The sequence below is a fragment of the Triplophysa rosa genome, linkage group LG23 (genome assembly GCF_024868665.1).
Source record: "Triplophysa rosa linkage group LG23, Trosa_1v2, whole genome shotgun sequence".
Classification (NCBI taxonomy): domain Eukaryota; kingdom Metazoa; phylum Chordata; class Actinopteri; order Cypriniformes; family Nemacheilidae; genus Triplophysa; species Triplophysa rosa.
The window spans coordinates 7,184,533-7,201,599 of NC_079912.1; the positions used below are offsets into that span (position 1 = coordinate 7,184,533).

Sequence of the window (17,067 nt, forward strand, 5' to 3'; positions counted from 1 at the left end):
TGCCTTTATAGGAAAAATGCGTTTTAGTGGATGTTTCTGTTCAAAACAACATGCAAAACAAACTGAAAAGGCTGCTTTAGAGTCAGAAAGTGGTAGACATCCCAAATGCAATGCTGGGAAATTCCTCTTAAGGCTATTGTTACATATTGTGCATTTGCTTTTAATAGATTCCAGCACTTTCTAAAATGTGTCACTTGCCAGAAGCTCTCTGCGCATGCTTCTCTATCAAATCTGATGATAATAGAAACTCGTGGCTTTTGAAACTCCAAAGGTATCAATTTTCTCAGAATCACACATTCTCTGGAAGCCTGCAGCAAAGGTATAGTACAGAGTGAGGTATTGTCTGCATGTACAAACTTTTTCAGCTTTTTGACTTGATGGGGATGAAAGAAACAGCAGTAAAAAGGTACATGTGACAGAACACAAATGCTGCTCATTTTACTGGTGTGAAACAGGATATTTATTTAATAAGATGAAATTTAGGTCCAGGCTCCATGACAGATATTTAGCATGCTTTAATACAAAAGACAATTCGTGTGAAGACGGCCCGCTTTAAGAAACCTGAGGATTCTACCGGACAAAAGGTTGAGAGAAAAGGACTGGGATCATATCACTGCTGGAGAAACTCGGTCATTTTCACTAACAGCAAAGATCTTTCATCATCCAGCTTCAACTATCACTTAACAACCAGCACAGGTGTGGATACGCCTGAGTATGTGACTATGATTTTTAACAAACTACTGTCTGCCACAGTATTTTATTTTTGGAAACAAATAAAGAAGATTATTTAAGAAAAAAACATTTCTTGCATTTAATGGTTTGAGCTGTTTTAATAGGTGATCAGATGCCACATTTGTGCTCACTTAAAGGGATAGTTCACCCAAAAATGGAAATTAAAAATTAAAACAAATTCTTTTTGGGTGAACTATCCCTTTAAGGTAACTCAGCTTTAAAAAATCATTTTAGGATGTTATGTGACATTTATTGGAAATAATAAAAGATTGTACTATTGTCTTATCAAGCACAGTAAAAGTCCACATATGTCCACAAAAAAACAGCAACTTTACAGTTGTTATTAATGGCAAATTAAGACATGGATTTGCAAAGTCTGACTGCATGTGTGTTTAATTTGGTTGAACACATACAAGTCATTGCATGTGACTAAGAACTACAGCACATACTCTGTTGCAAGTCTGAGACATTTTACATGAACCTTAACAGAAAGCGTCATAGATGAAATACTATAAATGATCTTGCGTAACTCTTTGGGTTTGCAAAGAAACATAGATGATCATTTCCTGTAATGTGCAAATGTGTATGTGCATCCAAGTAATACATGGGAACACTGTCCAAAGACGCATGGTGATTTGACCACAAGTGTTGCATAAACGTTTACATCAAGAGCTTCCTATTGATGAACACCATGACACCATACAGTAGTAGTTATAGGCCAACTATATTATAAGATCTACAACAGTATCTATTGCAATCTTTTATATTTTTCTGATGGGGCTTTGTCACTTTAAAAATAATTAGATAAATGTGGTCCCAGTTTGTTGTTTTGAGTCGACAATATTTGCTGACAGGATGGTGTTTGTTCTACTAGCATGAAGCATTTGTGCATGTACCGGAAGTTTAGTTGTCACACAATACACGCTTCATGGACTGCCTGTGGTTTTCATAGGCAATCAGTGATCTTATCCTGTAAATGATGTACTGTAAAGTGTGATAAAAAAGGAAGAAATTGTATAGCTGTTTTACAAATATATTCTTATACGAAATTAAAGTTTGATTTAATATATGATTTAATACGTGCCACAGTGTTAATGAGGAGAGGTTAAGGTTTCATATTAACAACAAGAACAACAACAAAAATGATTCTTTGTGAAATGTATCAATGTCAACAAGAGATCTAAATCGGAAAATGTAACACTGATACAATAGGACTTCAACCCAAATAACCTTTCATAAAAGTGGGGGCGGCATTTTCCGATGTGTGCAGGAGGAAATGCAAGTGGTAAAAAAATGTTGGCAGTCTCATACTTTCGCAGCCACAACAATGAATCGGCATGTTCTTATTTTCATGCTTATAAACATCTCAGGTGAGGCAAATATGAGATTACAAAATACAATTTTATACACGTATTTTTAATTAATGTTGGACATTTAATGAACAGACTCAATTTAATAAAGTGAATCTTATCTCTTTAGGTGCACAAGATGTTCGAACTGTCAGTCAAGTGTCTGTCCAGGAAGGAAAGTCTATCATAATCCCATGTTGGTATAATCAAATTTATGTACATGATGTAAAATACTTAAGTGTCGGACAGTATTTAATTACTAGTAAGTATGTGGGCTCAGATGGTCAAATGAAACACAAGGCAATATCTGTTTCGGATAATAAAACGTTAAATATTTTGACGGTGGAAATGAGGAGTGTTCAGAGGGGTCAGACGGGCAAATATTGGTGTGGAATTAAACTACCTGGACCTGATGTTGTAGAAGCATTCCATTTAACAGTCACCACAGGTAAAATTATCACTTTATTACTTTAATTCATTGAGATTAAGTTTGACCGTGCAAAACACTCTAGAACAGCAACATGAATAGCAAGAAACACTATAATATAAAAAGTAGGCTAATGGTAACACTTCACAATAAGGTGCTTTTAGTTAACATTACAGTAAATGCATTAGCTAACGTTAGCTAATGACCAATTTAGTTTTTCAGCATTTATTAATCCTTGTTAATGTTAGTTCATGGTGCATTAACTAATGTTAACAGTGACAACATTTGATTTTAATAATGTAGTAAATGCTGAAATTAACATTAATTAATATTAATAAATGCTGTATTGTATTGTTCCTTGTTAGGTCATGTTAGCTAATGCATCAACTAATTGTTAACAAATAACACATTATTGTAAAGTGTTACCAAAGTAATATAAAGTATGATTAAAGTCCCCGTGAACCGGAAGTTTCGATCGTTTTTACTTCCTATTCGGACACATTTCCGAGTGAAAAGGAATTTCAAAGGAGAAAATAGTGGGCGTGGCTTGCGTTTTTCCCTGCGAATTGATTGGATGTGTAAAAACAGCTTTTGCATTGATTTTGAAATGAAATTCGCAGCAGACTGACAGTTGAAGGGGAGGAGTTAACGGATGCTCCGGCCAAGCCGTATAATTTACGTCATTTGAGATGGTCAGTTCAGGGCAGAAGTGCATTTTCAGATTTTAGCTGAAGATTAGGAGGGTACATGGATTTTAAAAAGAAAATGACTTATACATTGATAAACTATTTACTATAAATGCTGCAATATTTCATGAAAAAATAAAAATTGTCATTTTTAATTTTACTGGGACTTTAAAATGGGTATATAAAATGTATACAAAGAAATCAGACACTCAGGTTGCATTAAAAAAAACTCAGATTCTTAGATCCTTCAAAAACAAAGCTGTTTTTCAATTATTATTTTGGTAGAAGTATCTAAGAAAAGCATATTTAAGTTAAACATTTGCTTGCTCTTCCGTTTCAGGTATCTCTGGCCTCTATGTAGAGAATCAGATGTTGATGGGTTTTGAGGCGGGTAGTGTAAGCATCTACTGTCATCATCATACACCTCGTAAAAGAGATGAGATGTGGTGTAAGCTGGGCGGTCACTGCATGACTGGAACATCTGGATCTTTAGAAGGAGCTTCTGTTGAGGTCAAACATTATTCAGGATTAATGATTGTGACCATGAGCAAACTGAAGAAAGAGAACACAGGATGGTACTGGTGCTCTGCGAGGAACCTACAAATGCCTGTTCATATTACTGTATCTGCCAGAAGAGAAACTATCAGCACTGCCACCACAGAGATGACCTCTAAACAGCCAACGTAAGATAAAGATCAGTTCATATAAAATAGATGTGATGATGGTTTGATTTCACTTCTGTATAATTTCCCAGATCATCCAGCACTGTACAGTTCTCAGGAACCTTCACATCTGTTCCTCAAAATCTAAGGTAGTTTCCAAGAGTCATATACAGTATGTGTATAGTATAGTTTGTATAGTCATGTGATGTGATGCATTGACCTTTTCCAATCAATCTTAAAATGCTAATCTGTTTACAATATTGACTTTTTTATCAAATTATAAATACTTATTACACGGCTCGTTGGAATGCTCTGATTGGCCAGTCGCGACATTTGCAGGTTCGTTATTCCCAGATAACAACCTCTCAAAACTAATAACACATGGTAACCCGGATGCAGCAAATCATTTTGACAGGTTTTTGTTTTGACAAATTAAATGTAAATATATCTGGTAACACTTTAAAATGCTGTTTCATACTTAATAGGTAGTTATGCAGAAACTAATGCATAACAAATGGTTAGTGCTGCATTAACACTGTAGTCATTACTGATAACTAATAAGGAAGAAAGATGAACTAATCAGCAGGTAACACCATCCAGATGTTTAAGGTAAGTAACAATTAGTTACTTATTACTTGTTTAAAAGTCATTAATAAATACTGAATGCTGTGTCTCCTGCAGAATTGCAAAATAACACATTTAACTGTTTATTATAATATAAATAATCTAAAAGGTGTGCATAATAGCTGACACACACATGGACACTGTACAGTTAGTCTTGTGGGTATAAGTCATTCCCTTTAAATGCCATTGAAGTTGGAAAAAGGTATTTTAATGTGTACTTTAGAGATGGTCCCTAAATTCACGAAAGTTTAATGTCAAACCAACTTTATGCCAGTGAAACGCGGCAATGAACGCATGCTTTATATGCGCCACGCACTCGTGTGTAAACACATTAGGACAATTTATATATAAAACAGTATACAATATTGGTTAATGTTCCTGTAGGAAGGAGCATGTTCTGTTGACAGAGGCTTCAATTCCGCGAGTAGGCTACAGTTTGCAAAACCGTGCGCACGGATTGCGAAAGCGTGGGCACAGATTATGAATTCGTGGGTACAGATTTCAAAAACCGAGGGGACGGTTTACAAAACCGAGAGCACGGATTGTAAACTCGTGGGTACAGTTTATTAATCCGAGAGCACGGTTTTGTAAACTGAGGGAACGAATTACAAAACTGTGGCCATGGATTTGCGGATCTTGTTTTTTTTTCTCCGTGGGGTGACCAGAGGGCTCCGTAGCTTCCAGTTGTTTCTGTAAATCAGTGTCTTGTTTGCTTCTCTTTTCTGTAGCTTTCATCTGTCTGTATAAATAATTTATACTATAAAGACAGCAGCGATTTCATGTTGAATATATCAATAAAGTAAATGGATAGATGTGGTTTATAGCAGCATTTTAGCAGCATTCAATCTGAACACGCTGCTGCTGTGACTTCTGCATACAGGGCCGTTATGTTCATGCCCCTCCCCCTTAAAGTAACAGTGCATTATTTGCGGTTACAATACTGTAACGATTGATTGACAAGAAAAACTTTCAATTTTACCACAGAAACATTAGTGACAATACAGTGATTAGGAGGGGGGTTATTTTTTACTATTCTCTTTTTATTATTTGTTTTGAATCGATATAAATAAAAATATTACATAAATAAAAAATTCTACAACATTCCCAAAAGAATTTGTTCAAATTAATTAAAACTATTCGTATAATTATGTTGGCTTGACAGAGCCAACATACTGATCTTGTATCTAAGCTTATTATTATTCTTCCAATGATTCTTCTTGTTCTTCTTCTGATCCCTCAAATTTCTGACTGCTACTCCTCCTAGAGCTTTCAAGCTACATCCACCAAACTTTCCACAAACCTTCAAACTGGTCTGACTTGAGTTGCTATATCTTTTCTGACTGATCCGGGTTCTGGTTTTCGAAAACAGGACTCTCAAAACCACCTAATTTCCCATAGACTTAACATTGCGACAAACTTTGACGGGTCATAACTCAAAGTGAGGATGTCGTAGAAACTTGCGAGTTATCATGTTTGAAGAAGCTGGCAGGCTCTGTAAGAACTTACCTCACAATGGGGTGTAAGTTGCACCCCTGGGGCGTAAGAGCCCCCCAAATCCCCCTTTGACTTATAATGGGACAGGAAACATGCCCATATAAGGCGTCATAACTGTCCCATGTTGAATAACTTCGCAGTACAACCACTTAGAGACAAGGGGGTGGGCTCATTTTACTCAGGCAACCAATCAGTATCCCAGGAACTTCCTTAAGCTACGAAGCCACGCCCATAGCAACCATTTACAGCAACCTAGCAACCGCTTCCCATAGACTCCCATTGTAAAAAGTCCAGATGGATATCTTTGCAACACAGTGTCGTAGAGACAAGGGGGTGGGCTCATTTGGCTCAGGCAACCAATCAGTATCTCTGAAACTTCATTAAGCTACGAAGCTACGCCCATAGCAACAAAACATGTTAACTTAGCAACCATTTAACAAGACCTATAACTCTACATCAGAACATCGTAGAGACATGGGGGTTGGTTTGTTTCACTTGGGACTTGAAGCATCATCAATTGGTTTCTACTAAGCCACGCCCATAGCAACCAAACAGGTTAGCCTAGCAACCATTTAGCAATACCTATATCTCTGCATCAGAACATCATAGAGACACGGGGGTTGGTTCGTTTCACTCATAGCTTAGAATATCATCAACTGACATATACGAAGCCACGCCCATAGCAACCAAACAGGTTAGCCTAGCAACCATTTAGCAATACCTATATCTCTGCATCAGAACATCGTAGAGACACGGGAGTTGGTTCGTTTCACTCATAGCTTAGAGCATCATCAATGGCATATACCAAGCCACGCCCATAGCAACCAAACAGGTTAGCCTAGCAACCATTTAGCAATACCTATATCTCTGCATCAGAACATCATAGAGACACGGGGGTTGGTTCGTTTCACTCATAGGTTAGAGTATTATCAATTGCAGATTCCAAGCCACGCCCAGGTGTCGTTATAATCATGCTAGTAACATGCTAATCATTCTAACAACATACTAAACCCGGTTTTAACACACTGGGGTCACATTATTTTTTCCATCATGTTAGAAAAAGTTTAACGATAAAATCTTTCAAACTATTTCAAACTCTTCAGGACAGGCTTTGTCAAGCCAACATAAAGTTTGTACTCGAACTTTACTATCTAGTTAATCCTAATACCAAACAGGTATCTTTAATAGGCTGTTTACTGGCAAAATTATTTTTCGCAACTGTTAGTGAGTAGTTAACGGATAGTTATTTTAAATGAGTCTTATTTAAAGTGAAAGTGACCTATTAGTCAGATATGGTGACCCATACCCGAAATGTGACCTCTGCATTTAACCCATCCAGAGAGTAGTGAACACACACACAGCAAGTGGTGAACACACGTACACCCAGAGCAGTGGGCAGCTATCACTGCAGTGCCCAGGGAGCAAGTAGGGGTAAGGTACCTTGCTCAAGGGCACCTCAGTCGTTACCCGCCGGCCCTGGGAACCGGCAGGCCACGACTGCCCCTGACTATTATTGTACTATAGTTCTGCAGGAGACTAGAGCATTTAGTTGTTATTAACAACTATTAAATAAGTAATAAGTAACTAATTGTTACTTACTTTAAACATCAGTATGTTGTTACCTACTGATTAGTTAATCTTTCTTCCTTATTAGTTATCAGTAAGTCACTAACCATTTGTTCTGCATTAGTTCCTGCATAACTACCTAAGTATGAAACAGTATTATAAAGTGTTACCATATATATTTTAATAACATATATATAAATATATGTTATTAAAAAAAAACATATATATAAATATATAAATATATATGTACTGTATATTTACAAATGATTAAACCAAATTGCCTGTTCATGATATCTGAACGTTGTTTCTTACCTTAAAACCGAAAGTAAACAGCTTCCTTACGAAAATTAACCATGTTTTTTTTGTGGTACAAGTGTAGTAACCATGGTTTTTTGGTGCATTGATTACTTAGGGCAAAACCATGGTTTTACTACAGTAACCATGGTTTTTTGGTTTTAACTGTAGTAAAACCATGGTCAATTGTCGAGGAAGGTCTGCATTAGGCAAAAATGAGCTAATAAAATATTTCAAATTCACATTTCATGTCCAGTTTTTTTCTCATGTGGTAGTAGCCGAGTAATAAACGGGATAATGTACAAGCAGCCGGCTGTTATCGCGAAATAAGCCCCTTCCGCTTTGCGTCGGGTCCTGGGGCCAGTTGCATAAACATAGCCGCTAAGTTAAGACTGTGTCTTAACAACTATTCTCACAGACTAGCAAATAGTTAGGACTAATTTGTCTTACTTTTCATATTTCAATTTGACCAATCTACCTTTGTATGTACAGTAACTGACTTGAAGAAGTAATGACCAGTCATGTAGAAAAAAAATGGATGACTAACTTAAGCAGTTAAGGCTAAGCCGTTTATGCAACCGGCCCCTGATCACACTGTCGGGGCTTATTTCTGCTATAACCACCAGCTGCCTGAACATTATGCCTTACATAACAAATGTCTATGACAATGATCAGAACAGTTCTTAATTTCTTAATGTCATTTTTTCTTGCAGTCATAGTGAGGAACCTGCCGTATCATGGCTAATAATTCTGGGAATTCTTTTTGTGCTAATAGTGATATGTAGCTGTACTGCAGTGATATTGCGCAAAAAGAGTAAGTCTGTTGCATACTGTGCATGCTCTTGTGTCTTGTTATTGTCTACAAGAATAGATAAGATATCAAATGAAAAGGCCATTATAATACAGTACAGTAGAACCAATGATTGACTCATAATCTGTTTTGAACAATAAACCAACAGAACAAAAGCCAAGAAATTCCACCTTAAGAAAACAAGTGAGTAAAAGAAGTCAAGAAGTTGTTATTTTAGCTCACACCCCTTTTATTCAAATCATTTATAACCTCTGCTGATGGTTTCTAAACAGTGTGCAAGTGTTTGCTCAGAGCTCATGATGTTTATGTGGTTAAATACGTTGTTGTTTCCAAAGCAGTCAAACACTAACAGTGAAGAAACACACTTCAGTTCAGGTGAAAGACAACCGACACAGGTACTGCAATGTTTTCAAAAGTTTGAAAGCTTTTTATACAAAGTACAATGTCATTGGAAGGTTTTTCTTGGCTTTGTGTGTACATATAATTTTTGGATTAACACTATAAATGTGAATTTTCATTGTAAAAACTGGATGATATACTGTGGTATTTCACATTTGACAGACATCACAAGCAGCTCCTGAAGATTATGAGTTGATCTACTCGACGGTTTCATTTAAAGAGCATTAACAGGTAAACAGATCAACTTATATCAAGCACCAGCATAATCATAAAACTCCCATCTCGTGTTTTCTACCTTTACTGAAGTAGATCTTGGATAACAAAATGATGAATGTAAAATAAATCTGTACTGTATATACATTAAGATGGACCTTTGTTGATTTTAGGTCAAGGGAAATTCTGATAGTTTGACTATCATGCTACACGTGGACTTGTTTAGCTTCCTCAAAAAAGTTTCCATGTTTGCAAATGGTTTCTAAATGTAAATAGACACATGTGAAGTGACTTCAGAATCAGTCTTCAGTGTTTTCGAGCAACTTACTGATGATGACAATTCAGTAAAAGGTTGTGTTGCCAAAACTGATAAAAATGTTGTGAAAGTAATAAGGTACTCGATGCTGTTCTTTATAACTCATGTCTCAGCCATGATTTATTCACAACAAAACAACTACCCTCAAGTACTTCATTACTTAATAAAATGGTTACCCCAATAATACAAGCATTAAAGCCCAAAAATATATGTTATCAATGCAACTTTCGTGAAGTCAAATTGTGGTCATCAACAAAAGACAAAACCGACATCTCTCTGACTTTATTTTTTACTGTTTGAAGTACAGTACATATGAGAAACACTTTATTTATTCTGTTACATATACCTGCACAAATTTGGTGGATTATTAAATTTAACTGTTAAGTAGATTGTGTTCTGCCTGTCAAGCAATGTGTTTATACATAAAATAAACGTTTCGTCACGTTTCATTTAGTTTATTGAGTTGGCTTGTGCAATTTCTGTCAAACAGCTAACAAAAATGTCACGTGATTTCCGGTAAGGGAAGCTCCCTGATTTTTGCGTTGCATTGTGGGAATTTTTAGGGAACAAACGTTTCAGTGCACTGGAAAGATTGTGTGAATGAGAAAGCCCTTAAAATGGCCGACTCACTGATCTGTGCCCCGACTGCTGAACAAGGGAGCTGACTGAGACACTTCACTTTGCTTTGTGGACATTGTAGTCTGTGTCCTTTGAAGGTCACATCCTTCAGATTGAGACAATCATTTTTTATTCAGTTGACAGGTGTGAAAGAGTAATGTGTTGGCACAGCATCCTACTTCCTTTTCTACCAGTATGTCCTACGAAAGACGTTTAACTGTTGAGGATGCTCTGTATACCGCATCATTCAGAGATACAAAGGATAGTGATATTGATCAGTTTTAGAATTCTTAAGTAATGTTGGCCATGGCTGCTTAGCACATAAGCATGGACAAAACAAGTGGGTAAACTGTAATAAGATGTGGTGGACAAAAAAAAAGGAAACAACAATATGTAGTTCTCAAGAAAAGGTCACCACAGCCAACAACATGGCAAAGAACAACGGAGCAAACTAACCAACACAGTGTTGTCATTAATGTACTGCTATAGGATAGAACTGATATGTGGAGAGATAAACACAGGCACAGCTTCACTTGAACATTTTCACACATGCAGACACAATGACGACTGCAGCTCTTCTGCTGGTGTTTCTTCTAACAGACATTTTAAGTAAGACATAAATTAACAAATCTGACTGACAGTTTATGAGACGTTTCAACATGAGAACATTCAACAACAATCTAATGTCAGTGTTGATACTTTGGGAATGTTGCATGCTTGAGATAACAATAATGAAGTCTCCGACAATGTGATTCTATGTCAAAAATAGGATTTGAGAATTTTAGGAAGACCTTTAACATTTAGATTTTTCAAGAAGCAACAATAAACAAGAAGGCCTGTGATTGTACAGCCAATGGGAAGCATCAACATAACACAATATTTTATTTTATTGTTTCAACATTTAAGATTATGCAGAACAAGGAACCCAGGAATTAAGTTATCAATGTGTTTTTTCTATCCGCAGGATCTGAAGAAGCCCTCACGAGTAAAATATCTGTTAAAAAAGGACAAACTGTCATAATCCCTTGTTTATATGATGCTCATTTTGCTACTTACCCAAAGTACATAAGTTTTGGACCTTATTTTAGATTGAGTCATTACACACAAAACAAGAGAATATCTATTCTGGATTACAAAACACAAAACTTTTTCACAGCAACGCTGAGGAATGCTCAAGTGGGCGACACTGTAAATTACTGGTGTGGTGTTGATTTACCCGGACAAGATCGTGGAACACATTTTTCATTAGATGTCACAAAAGGTAAGATCATTTGTCTTTGAGCAATATAAAGCTGGCTGTCTTTTAGTTTGTTTTTAACATTTTTGGGGTCTTGTCACTCATTATCCAGAATGTTAAAATTTAGAAGAGAATAATTTTGTCTCTTTATGTAAAGCCTGGTTCTCACTGGAAGATATTTTGGCTAAATGACTGATAAATAAAGTGACTCATCACGAGTCACATAAACTTTTTATTCACGTGCCCTCATAATCTTAAATCAAAATCATAAACTTCCCGTCCCCCTCCAAACGGCATCTCTTCGTAAAATATCACCACGTAAAATGTCTTGACTTCCAGGGTTATAAATATGTAAATATACATGCGCTATGTGTACCAAAAGTTGTGCTGACTGACATGAAAAAGGGGGAAATTCATGTCCATGAACACGAATCAACAGATTCAAAATTTCGTGACTATGTTACCAAATGCTGCAAGACGATCAAAAATAGCAGGGGATTTTTATAAATATTATTAAAATAGTATTTATTCACTTAGCCCCGGTTTCACAGACAAGGCTTAAGACTAGTCCCAGACTAAAATTAATTTTGAGTTCTGAAAATAATTTGCCCTGACATATCTTTATATATTGTTTTGTTTCAAGATGCACATCAGTAATGTTTTTTTCTACGACATTTTAATAAAATAGCCTAAATTAACTAAGGCATAGTCCTGGTTTAGGCTAAGCCGTGTCTATGAAACTGGGCCATATTGTTTAAACATTGTTTAATTGGCAAGGTATCAGCATAACACCACAGACTCTACTAAAGTGTGACACGAAAAAAAAAGTTTAAAAAAAATATTTTTTGTTTTGATTTATTACTTTCCAAAGTTAATTTCAGCTGTTGCAAAGTAGAAAAAAGAAAGCTGCTACATACCTCAAACGATACCACCGACCTTTGGAATGTGCTGTAATTCTAAAATGCACTTTACTTGTTGTATTACCGTAAACTGGTCCCGACAACCTGTTTCATAAACTGGTTTTAGGGGTTGATAAAAACATATCAATTGCCACATCAATTGTTACTAGGATTTGAAGATTTCTTGCTATTACATGTTACTACATTTATAAGGCTGTAATAAGGTCCTTTGAGTGTGTCTTTGAGGTTGCTTTATCTCTGACCGTTTCTTTCCAATGTTTAGGTAACACAAAGCTTCATATCTCCAGTCAAAATGTGACAGCAGGGTGAAAATATAAGCATCTAATGTTATGGAGCTTCAAAATGGTGTAAGATTGGGGGATCATGTGCTGAAGAAAACATAGGAACCTTGGATAAAACCAAAGTGGACATCAGCGGTGACGACAAAGTGTTGAGTGCAGAGGTGGACAGTAACGAAGTAAATTTACATGAGTACTGTACTTAAGTACACTTTTTGAGTATCTGTACTTTACTTGAGTATTATTTTTTCTGAGTACTTGTACTTTAACTTGACTACATTTGAAAGACAAATATCATACTTTTTACTCCACTACATTTATAAAAAGGTCCAAAAGTAGAAAATGGTTTCTATGCAGCGGGGTTTCCTGTGTGCACAATTTATCTGGCTTGCGATCTGCCAGGACCTTTTACTGTTGCCAAGTATTTCAGATTTTCTAAGCTCGCGGTTTTCCGGCAAGCTTTGAATGGCCATTTGGCAGATTTTTTTAACGCAAATCTGGCAACTCTGGGATCTTCCCCGCTAAACTAATGTAAACGTAGGCGCTGCTACATCGTTGATAGCGCTCTAAAAAGGCAAATAGAACATTAAAAGAGGAAAAAGGCACATGTTAAAGTGTGGTGTAATCATCTGTGGGTTACGATCAGTCAAAGATCGTTGAAACATTGTCATGAAAATGATCGGCATAACGGCTAAACGGTAAATAAGCATCACATACACCTTGAGCTACACGTGCGTGTTAACTTCTGATCTGCTGTTATATCATTTAAAGCGATTTGGAAAATGAATGATGTTTCTACTGAAGTAACTATAGTTGAAGTATTCCTGTTGAAATAAAAACAATAGAACCCTGCCCAAAATACAACATAAAGTGTAATGGATTTAATGGTTATAATGGGACTTGTATTATGGATACTTGTTGTCTAGTTGTATGTGATGGATTCTATTGGTGGGATGGTAAATCCTATTGGAATAAAACCCAAAACACACTACAAAGAGGAATTTAATTTAAAAATCTCATTCTAATTAAAAAATTCATTGTTTTTTTTCAGCAGGGATGGTATTTGCATTAAAACCACAGTATCCACAAATTTACCATTTTCTAAATATAGGAACCATACTCCAATTAATAATCTTTAGTAAAACCACAGCAACTAAACATACCATAGTTTCATTATATTCATTATTATACTAGCTATAGTTTATGTTTGTAGTTAAATTATGGTAATAAGTCCAACAAACACATGGCTTCTACACTTTACTATTTACAAGAACCTTACTACTTACTGGTAAATTGCTGCTAAAACTGGTAAAGGGAATATACAAAATAAAAGAACACTGCTCATAAATACATATAGGCCTAGGGGGCTAATGAGGATAATTAGGCTAAATGATCATACAGGATTATATCTAAACTAAACATATGTGTGCTAAACATATAAAGCTCTTAAAGGAGTTGCTCACTGCAAAATTTGCCCCCATTGACTTTCCATAGTAGGAATAAAAACTACTATGGAAAGTCAATGGGGGCAAATTTTGAAGTGAAGTACTCCTTTAATACAACTGATTCTGTGAGCTACTCGGTGTATTCAGTAGGGTGCTTCAGAGGCACAAGGTATACGACGATAAAACAATGCACAACTGACATAAAGGAAATTTACTTTTAATACTTGAGTACTTTTAAAAGCACGTACTTCTGTACTTTTACTTAAGTAAGAATCTGTCTTTACAACTTTTACTTGTAGTGGAGTAATATTTGACCAGTAGTATCTGTACTTTCACTCAAGTAAGGAAGTTGTGTACTTCGTCCACCTCTGGTTGAGTGTGACATTAAAAGCACTGCAGAGAGAGGATGCAGGATGGTATTCATGTTCTGATGGGTAATCACAAATACCTGTTTATATATCTTTGGGAATGCCCCCACGTTTAAAAGACACCTCTGTCCATCTAAAAACATAAGCAATTGTAATCAAAAGATGTATATAACGTCATCAAAAGAAATCTGGATTGGTTGACCTGATGCTATTCTCTACTTTATAACAGGTCTAGTGATCATAAGCAATCCTTATGGCTTGTTATTTTGGGGCTGGTGCTGTCAATAATAATCTGCGGAGTTGTGATATTACTTCATTTTCAAAAAAGGAGTAAGTGATTTCTTTATTTGATCAGAAACAAATCCTGAAAAAATACTTGCTCTCGCTATAAGAGATAATTAAAATACATGTGGGTATGTCTACCTACAGAACGGAGAGCAGCTGCTTTAGATATTTATGAATGCATGGACGGGAAACGATTACCTCAAGTAAACTTCCCATCTTAATAGTCATGATAATAACAACTATTGTCTGTTTTCACTTTCTTTATTTTGTTTTAATACAGGAAAGTAATCGTGAGAAAAATGCACACGAAAATGCATATGAAGTTATGAGCAGAACTGAATGCAACATCAAGGTATTTTTGCTTTGTAATGTAATAACGAAAACCCACTGAACAGAACAGTAACTGTAAACACTGTAACTGTAAAGTGCTTGAGTATATACACATTTACACACATTCTTCCTGTACATCATATTCATTTGTTATAATTTGATGACAGTTTTTGCTTCTTTGTGTTTTTGTCTGTCTGTGTGTGCGTGTGTGTGTGTGTGTGTGTGTGTGTGTGTGTGTGCGTGCGTGCGTGCGTGCGTGCGTGCGTGTGTGTGTGTGTGTTATGGTAGCAAGCAGTAAAGGATGATAAAGATATATTATATGCAACTGTGGTGAAAAAAGTCAACATCATCTGATCTTCATCTCTTTCTTACCTTTTTATAATCTGAAGAACATTTTTTCGCCATAAAGAACCTTTTGTGAAACAGAATGGTTCTTCGGATGGTTCTTTATGGAACCATTTAGACAAAAAAGGTTCTTCTATGGCACCATGAAGAACCTTTATTTTTAAGAGTGAATAGAGTCCCTTTAGATAATTTCTGATAACAAGCAAAAGAAAAAATAAGTAAATGACATTAGCTAGCAAGTTAAAAGTATGTCTAGCCAGTATTATTTTGGGTTATCGAAGAACCATTACTTGACTAAACTTAAATGAGAAAAGTTTCAAATTTCAACAAATTGTTTATTTTATAAAATTATTTTATACAATAAAATTCAACAAACTGTTTAATCGATACAATTATTATAAAATATAATAGTAATATAAATACATTTTAACATAAATAAAATAAAATATAAATAAAGTTATATTATTAGCCACTTGCCAGATCAACAAACAGACCGGAAGTTAACTTTGAGCCAGGCGTGTACATCCGATGAAGATGTCTGCTGCACACACTTCACCTTGTCTGGTCTGACTAAAGCCCATTGCACATTGAGTCCGAAATTTGCATCCGAAATTTCCACACGTTAAAAAATAAATACGACCTCACGTTGTGTCAGTCACATTTACACACCGCCTCTGATATTTTCGTCCGTCATAAAAAAAATTCAGACCGGGTTCGATTTTCTGCGTTTTCGCATCCGTAGCAAGCATTTTGAGTGGCCTTTTATAACAATTCAGACACACCGTACAAACGAGAGGCAAATACGAAAAAACGCATACGAAAATTTCGGACTGTATGTGCAAAGACCTTTAGAATGACAGACTGCTTACATGCTACACTTAACACTTTTTGTAATGTAAAATTACATGTTTTTTGTTTTCTCCATTGGAGTATTGGGATCCTCGCCACCGTTTGAATACTTTTTTGTACAATTTGCCTGGCCGGGGGGGGGGCTGCTTTATTTATTTTAAGATTTTACTTAATTAATATTACATATTGGAATTCATAGTCTGTTTAATATTTGAACTGTGTTTCTCTCTTCCTTATCTTAAATGTGTACTTTAAATGTTTTGCTTATAGTCAATATGTTTTATGTACAGCTGCTTTATAACAATGATATTTGTAAAAAGCACCGCTATATAAATAAAGTTGACTTGACTTGACACAACTTTACTGTTAATTTTTGTTTTGTTTTTTGTTGGTTCAAAAAAAAACTGTTACCTTAAAATTCAAGAAATTCCTTAACTTAACTAATTTATTAAGTTGAATTAACTCAAAAGCAACCAGGTTACTTATTTTTTTAAGTTGAACCAAAAAAATGTTTACAGTGTAAATTTGCAGCTTATGTCTTTTAACATTTTTACTGCATTTCAAAACTGCATGAAAATTATGTAACAGTAAAATATCACAACATTACAGGGGTTTTTTTGTACTGATTATTTCTCACCTGCTTCTGTTGATGTTTAAATCACGATAAAAACATGTGATAAATGACATGCATTTTATAGTTGCATCACACAAATCCACAAACACTTACAAAACAGTAGCAGACATGGTGAAGGGGGTGGGTTATAAATGAGGAACTGTGGATGTAATAGGAGAATATTTGTCATGCATTTCTAACAAGCA

General features: G+C 35.6%; 1 protein-coding gene across 7 annotated transcripts; it reads left to right on the forward strand.

Annotated features, from left to right (window-relative positions):
• The first annotated feature begins 2,002 nt into the window (after positions 1 to 2,002).
• On the forward strand, positions 2,003 to 15,774 carry LOC130546685 (polymeric immunoglobulin receptor-like). Of its 7 annotated transcripts, none has more exons than XR_008961801.1 (14): positions 2,003 to 2,102; positions 2,212 to 2,529; positions 3,535 to 3,877; positions 3,949 to 4,005; positions 8,548 to 8,648; positions 8,794 to 8,828; positions 8,981 to 9,040; positions 9,207 to 9,275; positions 11,156 to 11,252; positions 11,348 to 11,452; positions 12,611 to 12,805; positions 14,669 to 14,769; positions 14,869 to 14,927; positions 15,005 to 15,774. XR_008961801.1 is itself a non-coding variant. In XM_057322047.1 (9 exons), exons 1-8 carry the CDS (start codon positions 2,009 to 2,011, stop codon positions 9,270 to 9,272), a joined length of 1,074 nt encoding a protein of 357 aa, XP_057178030.1. In that variant the 5' UTR covers positions 2,003 to 2,008; the 3' UTR covers positions 9,273 to 9,275; positions 11,156 to 11,337. The 7 variants fall into 7 exon arrangements, 3 of the variants coding, with proteins under 3 accessions (XP_057178030.1, XP_057178029.1, XP_057178032.1); XR_008961803.1 differs by having other exon boundaries at positions 8,984 to 9,040; XR_008961802.1 differs by lacking the exon at positions 14,869 to 14,927.
• Positions 15,775 to 17,067: the final 1,293 nt, after the last annotated feature.